This window comes from Amborella trichopoda, chromosome 7, assembly GCF_054954075.1.
Source record: "Amborella trichopoda isolate Santa Cruz 75 chromosome 7, AtrichopodaSantaCruz75HAP2 v2.0, whole genome shotgun sequence".
Classification (NCBI taxonomy): domain Eukaryota; kingdom Viridiplantae; phylum Streptophyta; class Magnoliopsida; order Amborellales; family Amborellaceae; genus Amborella; species Amborella trichopoda.
The window spans coordinates 3,633,241-3,649,544 of NC_142342.1; the positions used below are offsets into that span (position 1 = coordinate 3,633,241).

Genomic DNA, 16,304 nt, shown 5'->3' on the forward strand with positions numbered 1-16,304 from the left:
GTAGATTGGTAACACATTTTCTAGAGGGGCACTTGATTGCAATGAAACTAACCATCTCAATCCCAATGTCAAATGGGATCATTTGACCGCCTTGATAATTTTGTAGATAATTTTTTTGTATTTACATTTGATTTATTAAAAGTTAAAGTTTTACTACTTTCCTTTAAGTTGGGTTTAAGTAGATCTTGGGAAATGCGAGTACATTGTCCTAGTGTGTTCACCCTCCTAATGTCTATATTGGATATGGTTTTTGAATATAAAACTTTATATGTTTATTGTATAGATCACCATAATTATAAATCTGTCGTGATTGTATATACGGAGACCATTTATCTTTGGTACAGGGAGGTCATAATTGTTTACAATCATCCGAAGTAAAATCTGATAGACCGAGTGCATCATAAAGTTTGAAAAAATTTCTTTTGAACTTCGAGCATGGTCAATGAAATAAATGCAACCACCCAATTTCACATCTAATTGTGACCACTTTTTACCAAAACATAAATGATTTTATTATGTACTTTTCCAAATCTAAAAAACAAAAAATTGATCTTTAAAGATGTCTATTTTGTAATTTATTTATACCTCTCGCTTTAGTTAATCGAATACCATCAAACTCAACTAAAGTGGTTTAGAATATATTTCGAATCCCAAATCTTTCAAAAACCAGGGCTGGGGCATTGGGTCGCCCAATTCATCAAACATTTTTCCTTTTATATAAGAAAAAAAACTAATAAAAGTAAACCTAACTTTCCAACAATTTAATTGTTCCCTTTTTCAACTATTATGATTCGTGATTGTATTTAAAAAAAATAAAAGACTACAATATATTAAATAGTTGAAATGTATGTATACCTCTATTAATTTCCCTATAAATTTCTTTACGTAAAACCCAATAATGGCGCCACTTTAATAACATACAATGCCTTTTTAACATGTGCAAGGGCAGTTTTGATATATAAACTAAGAAAATGGACATTTCATTAAAATCACAATATCAGATTGTGCAGGCTTTTTGTGGGGTTCTCGGCACTCCAAATCCCGATACAATTTTCATACCCACCCCAGTTATCATCCATCCTTTTCTTCAATCTTACTCCAATTCACCACCGTATGATCATGATTAAAATCATCGCATTGACGGCTTAGATCAGCGGGCACGGGTCCGTGTAAGAGATGCTTACAGCGGAATATATTCTCTCTCTCTCTCTCCAGAAATTTGCAGGTGGAATGCAGTCACCTGCGAATGATTGTGTGGTTGCTGGGCTTTAATGGCTTTCTTTCTCTCTCTAACTCTCTCTCTCTCTACATCTGACAAATTTTGGAAGAGAAAACTTGAAACGAAAATGTGTTCGGTTTAAAAATGAAGAGTGCGTAAACAGGGTATATCCAATCTGGATGTAGAGAGGGAGAGCTTAGTTACTGTAAATAGAGAGTTTTAGTGAGAGAGAGAGAGAGTGTGTGTTTTTTGGTTTGATGGGAATCTGCGAATTTTGGAAGGAGGATATTTAGAAAGAACATGTGTTCAGTTTAAGCTTTAAAGAGGCAGAAAGAGGAGTATATCCAGTCTGATGAGAGAGAGATTAGCCTGGAGCCTGGCAGGAGAGGGAAAGTTTTAGAGAGAGAGAGAGGGTTATTTTATTAGTTGGGAAGTGAGAGAGTGCGTGTTTTTTTGTTAGAGAGAGTTTTGTTTAGTTTGGAAGTAGAGAGAGAACGAGAGAGAGAGAGAACGTTGTGATTAGTTGGGAAGTGAGCCAAACGTGGGAGAGGAAGAAACCAGGAAGGAAAGAGAGAGAGAGAATCTTTGTGCTCGTGACTTGCTTTTGAAGCATGGGTAAAGTGCAGATGAAGACAGAGACAGCTTTGTGGGTCTGTAAATTTAATGTCCAAGAAAAGAAGGCATAGGAAAACTCAGGATTAGAAGAAGAGATAATGATTACTTTGAGAGAGACTGCATTCCGAAGAGAGAAGTCTACAGAGGCATGAAGCGAGTGAGCATCTCTGCTCCATGACAGTGCGGAAGAAAAGATCAGAACAGAGAAAATCCGTGGAGGAGATGTATAAAGAAACTATCATCGGTCTTTGAGAGAGAGATGGAAGGTGACATTCAAAAGAAGCTTTTGAGAGGATTTTCTCAGAAGGCTCTGCAAATGAGCTCCTCTTGTTCATGCACAGGGGTAATGGCCTTTTTATCTGGGGCCTTAGTCAGTTTTCTGTTACTTGCTGCAAGTACTTACAGAACTAGTGACAAATCCATGGAGGTTGGGCTTTCTTTTTCTGTTCCTGCAACAACACAGGACGTTAAATTCAGGAGAAATCAGATACCCAAGGAAATGGGTAAGTGGGTCCATCTTTTGATTCAATTGCATATGTTAATTGTTTGGTATCATGCAGCTCTTTCATTCTTTATCAGTTTATCCAAGAATAGGAAAGCCCACATAAAGATTGTTTTCTCTAATAGGAAAGCCCATATGAAGATTTTTTTTCCCTTTCATGTCTCTCAGTTGGTGAACTACTGTGAATTGAAAATTTGTCTATTTTCCAGTAATTATTGTCATATAATTTTTATCTTTATGAAAGTTGTCAGACAATTACCCAATTAAAGATCAATTCCCATAAAAGAAGTTCACAATTTATGAAAAACACTTGAATTCCATTATTGCATTTGATAAGTGGTCTCACTAGATGATATCAAGATAGAATTGCAGAGTACCAGCATAGATCAAAATGAATTTAAGGCGTTCTTTCCATTTTTTAGTTACTTTTTCTCTTTGAAGGGTAACTTATATTCTTTTTGATTGCATGTCATTGTAAAGAACTTTCTATTTTCTTGGGAGTTTTTCAGTTAAAATGACTAATATAGTAACCGCATTTATGTTTCATGGCATTCCGTTACGTACCTCTAAATTGCAGGGCTTTTTTGTTGATTTCTTCTGTTACATAACTTGTTGGAATACTTGGGATTTTTCTTAATGGATTTGGAGAATTGAAGGTGCTTTGCTTTACCAATAGGCTGCAATTCATTGCCAAAAGAGGCGGAAAATGGGGCAGATAGTGATAGAAGCACTGATCAGAAACTCTCTCTGTTGTATTCGATGTGGAGCTCACAGTTACACCAAGCACCAAGCAAGGACTATACCTTTTGGAGTAAACAGGGATTGAACCAGTCTGATATACCCAAAGCTCCTCATATCGAGAACTGCAAATTGAGCATAATCAAGAATAAGAAACTTGACAGCTATGGAGAAAATGGAACATTTCCTCATTGGAGTCTTTGGAAAGGGTATTTAGGTCTTGAACTGCACCCACCAACTTTACAATTGGGTGGGGGGAGGCAGTTGGGGCATCATGGAGGATCTGAACCTGTATTTCCACCGTGGGTATGTTTTTACAAGTTTTTTCATGAACTCCTTCAAGAGATCATGTCTCTGTTGAAAAATTATTTCTGTATTGCTTATTTGTGTGTTTATAGAGTAGTATCGTGTGACTTGTTATATGCATGCAGGGCATGTCCATGCACGTCTGCTGATGTGTAGGCATTCATAGACCCATCTATTTCGTTTCAATATGTATGATTATGAATCTTCGTGTGTGCATTACATTTTAGCTTAAGATATGCATGCATACACAAATACTAGGATTGGTGATCTTGTGGATTGTGGAATTTGTTGGTGCATGAGCATGTGCACTCGTGCATCGTGTATGTTGTGTTTGGTTTGTGTGCTTAATGTGTGTTTGTCCGCCAGTGACAAATCTGTTTAATAAGTTAGAATACGGAAGTTTGAAGCAGTCATAGGCTTGTTGTTTTGGAGGTATAATGGATGGCCGATCAAAAGCCATTACAAGATGGAGTCGTGGAAGTGGATGAATAAAAAATATGCTGTTGAAATTTCATGCATCTTATCCATTACTTCTTGCAAGTGATTCTCCCATTATTTACTGAATTTATGATTCATAGTTCTGTATATCTTATGAACTTGGATTCCCACTTAGTTTATGTAGGGGTCTTATTGTATTTATGTAGTAACAACTAGTGAACAACCAGACAGCTAGCCATCATCATCAATTATCTGGCTGCATCTGCTCCATTCCAATCATCAAGCAGATAATGTTTCATTCTTGTCTTGCTCATTGTATTTTTCATGGTATGTAAAACATCAAATTACATGTTTTAGTGATAGTCCTTCTTAACATCTCAACATTCTCACCTTTTTATTCTTATTTTGATTTTGATTTTCTGGTTTGATATTCCCACATTCTAATCATTTTAGCTCTTTTAAATGTACTTTCTACTCCCTGCTTTCAGCTTTCTTTTCATGAGGCCTAAATCTTCCTTTGAATACTTTTAGGGTGGATAGTGGTGGTGTTTTCCCAGATGATCTGCCTTAATTGTCTTTTGTGCGGTATGCTGCCTTTAGACCAGCCCCTACTGCAATTATACAGTTATGAAGATTTGGACTTCGCTCATGATGGTTTTCTTTTTAGAGTGGGCCACTCTAGTTCTAGCATTGTTCCATCAGTCTTACCTCGATCTTTAGTTATAATAGTCAATTTCTAGGTTTAGTTGTCATTTTGTTAGAAATTTCGCCCGTATTCATTTATATTCCTTTTAATTATGTGTTTGTTCCTTCACCAACTCTAATCCTAATGTGAGGCAACATCTTTGACATGTGAACTTTGGGCAGCCATTCAAAATCACCGTATATAGGATTTTTCATTTTATTCGAGAAACTATTGGTGACTTGCTGCGTATTTTGCTTATGGTGTCTTGGAGCACTATACGGCAGCACCCAGAGAGTTGTATATTGACTTAAAAATGTCATAAAAAATGTAAATGACTTGTGTATTGATGTATTAATTAAATACATGAAGTTGAGTATGAACTCAACTTGTATAACTAAATTGAGAAACTTGAGAAAATTGAGCAAACATATACAAAATAAAGGGAAAAAAAGAAGAAGCAAAAGCTGATAAAATAGTACTTTTTTCATGGTTGGAGAAAAAAATAAACCAGATTGGAATTGGCCGATTCTGATCCGGACTGATGGGTGGATGATCCAGGTCTTGGGAGCCTTGGAATCTCCAATTCCCACTTGTTTTTAATTTATTTATTATTATTTTTTAATTTTCAAAACTGCCGACTCGGATCGGAATGGCTGATCCCTTTTCTTAAACATTGCTTCTTCTTTTTTTGGCCTGGAGTCTGGACTATTCAATTACCAAATATAACAGAGACGCATTGCAAACTAGGTTGCAAGGTACTTCTATTAACCCAAAACCACTTATTATGAGTCATTGAAACACGCATGGGAGATGGTTTTATTTCGAATGAGGGTCACTCGATTGGCACTATTTATTATGTATTATTAATGCTATTGTTGTTTTTTATTTATTTATTACCTTATTGTTTAGCTATTTGTTCATTGCAGGTCGAAGGTTCTGATGTAGATAATCTTCCTTCAACTAGGACAGTTCAACGTGATCTGTGGATGCATCAGCATCCACGCAATTGTAGAGACCCTCAAACACGGTTTCTCCTTGCTGATTGGGAAAGGGAGCCTGGATTTGGTATCGGTGCTCAAATTGCTGGAATGGTTGGGCTTCTTTCTATTGCAATCGGTGAAAAGAGGGTTCTTGTTACGAAATATTTCAATAGAGCTGACCATGAAGGCTGTCAAGGTAGTATTAGGCTTTCTCAGGTGATGTTCCTATTTTAGTATATGCTAGGTGAAAGTATACTATTATCCAATGGATAAAAGAAATTCGTAGGTCATTGGGATCATCACCATCTTATGGAATGATGGATGGTGATGGAGAGAGAGTGGGACCATGAAAGCTTTCACGGTAGTAATAGCATTTCTTTGGTGATGTTTCTAGTTCAGTATATAGTAAGGAAACTGTACTATAATCTTGTGGACAGTTGGAAATCATTGTCCACTGGGGTCATCAGCATATAATGAAGATGTATGGTGATGGAGAGAGAGTTGGGCTCACCATTGGGCACAAATGTTATTGTGGCAGGTTCCTGTCTGTTCTTAGTCACTGTCCACGGTTTTATTGAACTGTTGTGATCTCATTGGACTTAGTATGTCATAGTCCATATGCTTGTAGTAGACATTTGCCTAATGCTAAATATCAACAGATTTTTCAACTAGTTGTTCATGATTCATCAAACAATAATGATGAACTTTTAATTTGCATCTCCTTAGACTATGGATTTGTTCTGTAGGTATGTCACGCTCTCACTGGTCTTGTTACTTCTTTCCTGAGACATCGGCTGAATGTCAGGAACAGGCCTTTGAACTTGCAAAGATGCAGGATGCTTGGAAGAATGGTACTATAACCAGCAAAGAGAATTACACATCCAAGGAAATATGGGCTGGAAGGGTCCCAAGGTGGTGTTATTGTACCTTCTGTGCAACTTGTTAGACTATTCTTGCAGTAATCTTTTGGTCATTGAATACAAAAAGGCAAACCATTTGGGAAAATATGTATTATAATTCAATGGTCCATGAGAAAGCATTCTGTTGGGTCATCACCATCCAATGAAATGTTGCATGGTGATGAAGAGTGTGGGACCCACAATCAGTTAGTCATGACCCCAGTGTGGGTCCCACCCTCTGCCCATTATCATCCATCATTTCATTGGATGGTGATGATCCACTGGAACCCTTTTTCCAAATTACAAGTTGTAGTGTACTCTAATAGTCTTGTGCTTGGAAACTATGTTTCATCAATCCATGCAATCAAATTATATTCTATCATCGCAGAGTATGGGGTAATCCTTGGGATGAGATGCAACCGACAACAGAAATTAGTGGAAATTTGGTTAAGAATCACCGCAAAATGGATAGAAGGTGGTGGCGTGCCCAGGTATTTTTGCTAGAGCCAACTGATTCCTAAAACTTTATGCATCTCCCATTTCTATTCCATAATTAAACACGTGAAAGAAGGCTCTAATATTTTCATTTGAAAATCTAGTACGTTTTATAATAAGCACTAAGTATATAAAGATCTCTTTGTTGATATTTCAAGGGGAACTTCATTTCCTTTTGTTCAGGCAGTGCGTTATCTCATGAGATTTCAAAGTGAGTACACATGCGAGCTGCTCAACATTGCTCGCCATGAGGCTTTTGGAACTCAGGCTGCGAAACTGGTTCTTGAAACTTTACCTGCAGAATGGCCCAAGGTACTGAGAATGATTTTCAAGTTCTGGAAACAATAACTTGTTACTAACAAAGAGCTAGTATAATCCTATAAATTATACAGAACAATAGACAATTGTGGTCACGACCATTTGATGGAATGGACTGTGATTGAGAGAGTGGGACCCACCAGGAAAGAGCATGAGCCAATGTGGGGCCTCACTCCATCACCATCCATCATTTCACTGGACTGTGATGGCCCCAACAGATATAGTTCTTTGATTATAATATGCATTCCCTTAGTTTTTTGGCTTGTAACATGAATAATTGCAAGTCCACCATGTGCTTCGTACAGAAGAATTTCCCTACTGCTTTCTTGCCCATGTATTGTATACTGTTAAGTGTTAACCATCTCGAGAAACTGACAATGTTTGATGCAAGAAATCTGCTCTTTGTTCTTTAAAATTGCTGAAACGTTTGTGCACTTAGCCCCAAACTCTTCTGTCTATCTATAACATCACGAGCTCTTGCAAATCTGTTTCATACAATATGAAAATGAGGTCTTGCTGTCCTAGAAAATAAGATCTTACTTTCTTAGGAAAATAAGCAGATTTTATCTTTTCCTACTTTGGTATGTCCATGAATATCTTAAGTATATCGAGTCAAAATAGTAGTTTTTTATTTATTGTATATCTCAAACTATGAAGAACTTGTAGCCCTCTACTCTATTTTCGTCATAGTTTTTTGGAATTTGAAGCGGGTAATTTTCAAAGTGACTCAGTGTTTGGACCATCTATGGAAAAGCTGCATGTAGCCACAGACACACAGAGAAGGAATGTTCCCCCTTAAGGTTTGGCTTAGAGGTAGACATCCCAGTATGGTGAAAAAGTTCCATGGTTTGACTCGTTTGAAGTTGTCCCAAAAGTCAATGTTCCGCCTTAAGCTTTGGCTTAGAGGTAGACATCCCAGTATGGTGAAAAAGGTCCATGGTTTGACCTGTTTGAAGTTGTCCCAAAAGTCCAAAACTCCAAACAAGCAGATGTACCCTGTTTAGGATTGGTCCTTGTGCTTGATTGGAGAAGGTGCTTGATTGGAGAAGGTGTTGACGACTGTAACGCTACATCCCAAGTTCAAATTGTATTTGGTAAAAAAAAAATAAAAAAAATAATTGTGCATAGGGATACTGACTATCTCAGTTTTCTTCTCTTGTTCTTTTTTTTTTTTTATTGAATTGCTGACAATTTATTTCTATTAAATTTTCATATAGTTACATGATATAAAGTGAACGCATCCAATGGGCCACCTTTTGGTCGTGTACAAAAAACTTGAGAAAGCACACCATTCTAAAAATGGTGCTAGAGAAAGCAAATTATGCATAAAAGGGGGGAAAAAAAGGTAAATGGTCAATACTGTGGACTCGAAGAATTGCTGATTAGGTTCAGCTGATGACAGGTCAAATAACCCCCTTCTTTGGGAGTACATCCACTCTAGCATTCGCCTTTTGCCAGGTATGTCAAAAGGAGATGTTTGCATAGAAAGAAAATATTCTCGAAGATGCTTTGAAGCCGCCATGGGCAGGTGGAGGCACCTGAGGCCCATGCAATGACATTTTTTGAGTCCCCTTCCACCTGTGACTGTATTTCTTGATGCTGTCTAGGAGTGAATTGCTCCCTCTCTAGTCCGCATGACCAATGTGACCGGAATAATTGAGAATGGTGTTGTAGCTATGGCCTCTAAATTGACCACTGATGCCCACAAGGCCTGTGTTGCCATGGGAGCAGCTTTTGAAGTTGAGCTTAATCTGGTTGACCTTTGGGGGCTTCCACAGTGAAGAACGGGAGATGCGATCTGGCCTAGTCTCCAAAACATTGAGCCAACCATTGAGGAGGTCGGCAGTTGCCAGGTCTTTGAAGCTTCTGTGGTGCTGTGCCCAATGGATCACTATGGCCCGGGTGTGAGCAGCATGAGTGTTGGGGTTGGCCTCCCTATCCTCAAATACTCTTGTATTTCTTTCGGACCACAAAGTCCATATCTGACCTAGAATCTGACGTAGATCTACTGGCCACAGACTCCTAGTTAAATTTTTTTGTAAATATCACTATTCATTCCAATGTTTTGGACTTCTCCCTCGAGCTCTCACAGCTTGAAACTGACAAACATGATCTTGGAAGCATGTGGCTCATCATCATGAGTGGTGATAATGTGATTCATTCTTCTTGAATAATGCAATTCCTAGGAGTAACCATTTCAAAATCTCAAATATTGGATTTCCAGATTGAGAATTCTATCAATAGTTGCCAGGTTTATGCGACTACATTTGCAGCTTCACTTTTAAGTAAGATGCATTCTTTCTCTATGCATGGCACACAGTAGGATCCTAGAGCCAATCCCCCAGTTTATGTCTCTAGGCGCCTGCACCCCCCATGACCCCAATAATATAAGCCTAGCCGTGACTCCATTGCATTGAAACTAGAAAACGAACTTGAGTATGTTATGGTCTTACCTGCACGCACTAGAGTATGTTATGGTCTCCCTTCGGTGCCTAGCCACAAATCCATTGCACTGAAACTCAAAAAGGAATATAAGTTTTAGGCAAACAAGTGTACTAAATTTTTAGAAAGATGTGACTCTAGACACGTAAACTAGAGAACGCACACAAACTCACGCAAGGTCATATAACAATCTAGAGTTTTCATTTAAACATGGGGTCGGTAAGAGTTCTAACTGCTTATAAGAAATTTGTCTGTGGTTACAAAAGACAGTCGAGAACTCAAGAAATAAGAAAATTTACATATATGAGACTCTAGGATCGATATAAACCCTGTATACCTTGCTTATAGAAGCAAGGGCATAAAAAATGTGACTCTCTTTCTAGAACTCTTCTAGCTTTGCTCTTCAATTTCCTGATTTTTGCTCTCAAGAGCTCGAAGAAATATCATAAATATCTGTATTTTGAAGCTTTGTATCAGTTTCAGCGGCTATCCTTCGAGACATGACCTCAAATTCATGCTCAAGCCATAGTTATTGGAACCTCCCAAGTACGTGGTCGATTTAGCTCCAGAAGCTCGATACCTTGCTTCGAAGGTAGAGATCTCGATTCCAGGTGTTTTTTGCCTTTGGGGATCGCAATCCAGAAATTTGGGCATCTAGATCCCTGGTTAATGGGATTCACATCTCTCTTATCCAAAATTTGGATCCATGTATAATTAGTAGATCCTCAATGAACTTGGAATCGAGCTTCTTCTACATTGGGAGCGAGGCGATCATTTACAATGGGAGCATAGGTCACCAGCATATTTTAGTTGTTGTGAATGACAATTCTTGTCTAATCTATGAGCTATAGACAATTTGACACATCCCTACTTGGGGAGCTTCTTTATCTTTTCATAACCTATAATTTATGTAAGGGAAAAGTTTATACAGAGCCGAGGCTCTAAACAATCAAATTCGAGCCTACTTCAAAGCTTTCACTAGAAGAGGTTGTTTTGATACCCACCTAGAGTGTAATTCACTGTGTCCTGTCCACCTCTCATTTTCTTTTTGTTTTTGGTGGGATGGGGTGGGGCGGGGGGTTAGAGAGAGAGAAGAGATTTTCACCACTTGAGAGAGAGAAGTTGCTAGGATTGTGAATGCGAAGCAGTGATGGCATTGCCCACCACTTTTGGAGAGAAAGCACAAGGATAGTCAGAATACAAAAAATTTTAATTTTAAGCATTAACATGTAAGGGAGGAGAGGGAGAGAGCATGGAAGATAAGAGGCCTCTGCCCTCTCGTCAACCATATTGCCCAATGGCATCTAAGTGAAAAATCCAAAGGAGTTAAAATAAGGTCAAGGACACTTAGTTTGAGTCCATGTATTGGAAGTCATTCCGGAACTAGAGTGCCCCAGTTAAGTGATCTTTTGGAGCCTTGATTCTATGCTTCGCACAACCCCAATCCCATATACTTTATCATTAAATCCTAGAAAATTTAAATTGACAGGATCTTGATACCTTTACCAAAAAATTTTCGGATCTCGATCCCTCAACTACAGTTTTTCAAGCATTACTCCATCCCACGCTCCTCAACTATGGATTTTCAAGCATTGCTCCATCCCACGCTCCTGCTTCTGCTCTAGGGTCTTCCCTCTCTCCAGATCCTAGTAACTATGGCTCAAACTCTCTCTCTCTAGGGTTGTTCAGAAAGGATCCTTGCCTCTCAAAGTTGACCCTTATATAGAGGTTGAAACTTGATGAGCAAGCCAAATCTTTAATATTGGCAAGTTTAACTCTTCTAGACTGATGTTTCTGAATAATGTCCTTATGAAAACTTCCAAAAACCATCCCATGGGATTTCCTGCGTATTTGGGCCCAACCCGTGACTTGAGGTTTGGAATCACGGCATTGTCGAGCTCACCATCAGCCTGATTTAGTAAGTTTATAGTCCTTATGATGGACCCCACTCGATTCCTGTCCAATGGTTCATCCAATGGCTCTGATTGCTTCCAAATTCATATTGCATTTCTCAAGATAATAGAGAACAAATATTTTTCCATTTAGTAAGTTTATAGTCCTTAATGAAGGATCCCACTTGATTTCCTGTCCAAAGGGTTCATCCAATGGTTCTGATTGCTTCCAAATTCATATTGTGTTTCTCAAGATAATAGAATCAAATATTTTCCCAAAGAGGTTTTCAAAACTTCAGGAACTTTTTGGATTGGCGATTTAATCTCTACTATACTTGCTGTATTCTGCAATAGATTCTTCTTCTGAATTCTGACAATATTCCATGATTATTAGTGAAATCTCAATCGGGACCTTCCTTTGTTTTTGAAACAGGGGAAAATTACTTAAAAATCCGTTATACTTTGCGTTATTACGGATATACCAAATAGTTTATGTTATTACATGTTTGTTTTTTATCTTTTATAATGCAATTTTTTAAAAAGACCATTTTACCCTTTTTCGGATGTTCAACATCCGAAAATAGGCCGAAAGTTAAATGTTAAAATTTCTATTTTCGGATGTTGAACATCCGAAATTAAGAGATTTTTGGATGTTCAACATCCGAAAATACCCTGATAGTTTAACGTCAAGTATAACATTTTTGGATGTTGAACATCCGAATTTAAGAGATTTTCGGATGTTCAATATCCGAAAATACCCTGATAGTTAAATAAACCTTCGTTTTCTCTGTTTTCGGATGTTGAACATTCGAAAGTCTCTTAAATTCGGATGTTCAACATCCGAAAATGTTATAACTACACTATCGGGGTATTTTCGGATGTTGAACATCCTAAAATTCTTTAATTTCGGATATTCAGCATTCGAAAATAAGAAATTTAATGTTTAACTTTAGGCCTATTTTCAGATGATGAACATTCGAAAATCCCACTAATTTGGATGTTCAACATCCGAAATAGGGTAAAGTGGTATTTTTTAAAAAATTGCGTTATAAAAAGTAAAAAACAGACATACATGTCGTAACGGAAACTATTTGGTATATCGGTAATAACGCAAAATATAACAGATTTTTATGTAATTTTCTCTTGAAAGAATATTCAAATCAAGATCCCAAGGCAGAACCTTTTTTCCTACCTCAATCACTTAGCATTTCAGGCTCATCTGGTCATAATCCTGTTAGATCTTGGAAATAGAAATTCAAATGGTTCTTGATCAATCCATAGCATCTACTTAAGAATCTCAGATGTGCATGTTCACCGCAAGAATTTAGCAAAGCAAACTCCTTGGTGAACACCCAATACTCCAACCGAATGGTGCAAACTTTCCTCACATTCTTAGTTTATTATTCAAAGACTGCACACCTAACTGTCCTCCATTTGGATTCCAGCTAGGCCCCAGATGCAAATTCATCGCGAGGGGCGATTTGCCCACATGCTGATCTTGCAGTGAACATGACGTTGACCCTCGTCTTTCCCATGATTTGTCAATGGAAGGCTGAATCACAAGGTTAACACTGCCTACGGCAATTTTGATTCCATTAGGATTACATTTAGCTCACCTCTTGGAACTGTTTTTTTTTGGGAAAGTCAGTGGAGAGAGGGCCCCTACCCTTGGTAGGAATTGAACCTAAGACACCGTGTTGCAAACCATCCAGCACTAACCAATTAAGAACCTCTTCAAGTTGACTATAGAGTACTGCATATGACCTCTGAATAGCTTGCGGTGAACTTGGTTTGACCTTCATAAGCCTCTCCAATCTTCCTGATTCCTCAAAAAACCTTTCTAAAGCATCATCTTTCACCCCCACGTCAAGTTTGAGCCATTTCGGTTCCATCTGGCCTCTCATGTCAAGTTTACCACGAGGATGCATGTGTATCCTTTGGATCCATGGCGAACTCGACTTCCCCTCTATAGTCACCTCCAAACCTTCTAAAACTCTAAGAAGCATTGTTGAAATATGGTTTCCAAATCTTCCACCAACTTTCAGATTGGACGCTATTTGATCCACAATGCCAAATTCATCGTCTGGGGCTGTTCAGGGCAATATAGCCTCACAGTGGACCTGAATAATCCCAGTCCTGATCCCCAATTCACGTGATTCTTGGCACACAGCTGTATTTCGCCTTGCAAGTGCTTTATCAAAGTTTTCAACCATTTGGAGTTTATTTTCATGGACTTTCTATCTGAGGACTGTAGTCCTTTCACAAATTGTTTGTATTAACATCACAAAACATCCTCAAACAGTAAGATGAGAATGTTAAGAATTTACTCCTCTCATGCATGCGCTAGTGTAAAGTTACCTAAAATTTTGAGGCTGATCCTCCAATTTATGCGGTCTGCAAGAATCAATGCCTCCACTATTTGTCAAAGCATCCTCAAACAGCCCAAATCAGTGAGTTCCAATAGACTCATCGAGTCCGTCTAGAACTCGCAAAGTTGTTGTCGCTTGAGTACTACAGTAGTTCAATACCTAACTGTTGGGGGTTTCCCAGCTCGGCAAGGTGCCAAGTCCCGATTGTCTTTTGCTGAGTTTTTTAACATTAATTTGACATACCTCGTACATTTGGTTTTAGAAGTATCATTTGCAAGTGAGAGATAGAAAGGTGGGTCCATAGAGAACGATTGATTAGGTGGTTCAATAGAGAACGATTGATTACTTGTTGATTGCAAAATTTTGGGGGGGAGGGAGGGGGAACGGGGAGAGAGATAGAGAGAGAGAAAGAGGAGAGGAATGCGAAACATGTAGTTTGCTCTTGTCCACAATTTTACAGAGTTTGAGATAAGAAATGAGGGCCAAGGTCTAGGATGTAAACCTATTTTAAGAGAATTTCCCACAAAAACAGCTACTAATTGTCATGTGGAACTGTTGTTAGTTGTTTACTCCCTAGGAACTTTACCTGCTTTGACACCTCAAAAGAATCATGGGAAAGTTAAGTGTACCTTATCTGCATCATATACTTGGAGAACAGGATGTAAAAATTCAAATTGGAACATGTATCATTACCAAAGCTTTTTTCACTGTGTTTTGTATTCTTATGTATCCGTTTCCTTGTTGATTTTGAACTTAACCATAAGTTTTTACTTATGCAGTTTCCTCCCAAAAAAATTATTTTACTTATGCATTTCATTAAACCAAAGAGTTCTATATCTGCAGGTATCTGAAGCTAAACTGCGATCTGAGATGGAAAAATATGTTTGGTCAAATTATAAACCTTGGGTCCCTAGACCCCTCTTAAGCATACATGTAAGAATGGGTGACAAGGCATGTGAAATGGAAGTATTTGGTTTTGAGGCTTACATAAGACTTGCAGACCGCATCCGGAGTTACTTTCCAAACCTAAAAGACATATGGCTCTCCTCTGAAATGCAGGTCTCTCTCTCTCTCTTCCCCCTTCCCCTTGCCCCCCTCCCTCCCAAAACACAAACCCCCCCCCCCCCCGCCCACCCAACACACAAAAAATTGGGGGGTCATTTTTTTTTCTTCTTTTTTGGATAGACGAAATAGTGAGATATTTGCTTACCTCTTACAAGTTCATATTAGTTGAATGAAAACACCCATCAAAAAACAGGAAAATTTTGATCGGTCCCCTAATTCAATTAATGTGTACTTTGTAGAATTACTTTAGATGTTTGGAATGCTTTTACAATTCAAAATGTTATAAGATTGAGGGACCAAATGCACTTTTTACAGTATCACATAGAAAATTTCTTATATTTTTTCAATTCATACCCCAAAGTCGATAAATTGAGGCTATCAATGGCAGGGTATATTTGATGGGGTATTAATTCAATTAATGTGAGTTTTAGAGTTACTCAAGATGTTTGAGAATGTTTTTATAATATAAAATCTCGTAAAATAGAGGCCCAATGACACTTTCAACATCATCCAACTGAAAAATTTCTACATTTATCTTACATGTTTTTCGATACATGCCCATCAGGAAGTCATTGATAAATCGAAATCATATACTCAGTGGAATTTTCACTACACTAATGTGACACGCCAAGTGGGGAACATAACAATGGCTACCTATGAGGCAAGCATCGGCAGAAGAACAAGCACCGATTATCCATTTGTTAACTTTTTGATGGCAGCTGAAGCCGATTTCTTCATTGGAGCATTGGGTTCGACTTGGTGTTTTCTCATAGATGGTATGAGGAGCACTGGGGGGAAAGTAATGGCTGGGTACGTAAGTGTTAACAAGGACCGGTTTTGGTAATCTATCCCTCTTCGAAGTCCAATGGAGCATGAGTCTCTTAGTCCAATGTACCATAGTATGCTTTCCCTTTTGCCTCTTGCTTTCGTTCTTTTTGTACACGTGCCATATCTTCTTGAATCACTATCAGTTGTACAGATAAAAGCAATAATGTATGAATCTTGGTATTCTTTCCTTTTATGTGTGACGTTTGAATCTTTTTCATCGGATTAACAATTCTTGCCAAAAGGGAATCTTGGTAAAATTAGACAGGAAAACCACTTGGTGATAAAACCCAACTGTACTAGTGGATCTTTAGGTCCTCAGAAATAGGAATCCATGCTTAAAGTCATCTTTCTAGATATCTTAAAGCAACCACTTGTGGTGGCTTTTCTGCAAGTTTCATGATTGCATGCGATAAGGCAATGGATCAAGTGCTCCAGTCCATGCCATATGAGTCATTGAGATATATGAAATGCACTGAAAGTGGGTCTCTTATTGAGGCCTTGATGGACTGAAAA

General features: G+C 38.1%; 1 protein-coding gene across 3 annotated transcripts; it reads left to right on the forward strand.

Annotated features, from left to right (window-relative positions):
* The first annotated feature begins 1,223 nt into the window (after positions 1–1,223).
* On the forward strand, positions 1,224–15,979 carry LOC18447197 (uncharacterized). 3 transcript variants are annotated; one of them, XM_006857298.4, is made up of 8 exons: positions 1,224–2,337; positions 3,013–3,380; positions 5,430–5,679; positions 6,230–6,395; positions 6,771–6,873; positions 7,061–7,189; positions 14,742–14,957; positions 15,529–15,979. In XM_006857298.4, exons 1-8 carry the CDS (start codon positions 2,094–2,096, stop codon positions 15,805–15,807), a joined length of 1,755 nt encoding a protein of 584 aa, XP_006857360.1. In that variant the 5' UTR covers positions 1,224–2,093; the 3' UTR covers positions 15,808–15,979. The 3 variants fall into 3 exon arrangements, with proteins under 3 accessions (XP_006857360.1, XP_088728465.1, XP_088728466.1); XM_088872339.1 differs by having other exon boundaries at positions 15,683–15,979; XM_088872340.1 differs by lacking the exons at positions 6,230–6,395; positions 6,771–6,873; positions 7,061–7,189; positions 14,742–14,957; positions 15,529–15,979 and adding an exon at positions 5,921–6,151.
* The last annotated feature ends 325 nt before the right edge of the window (positions 15,980–16,304 follow it).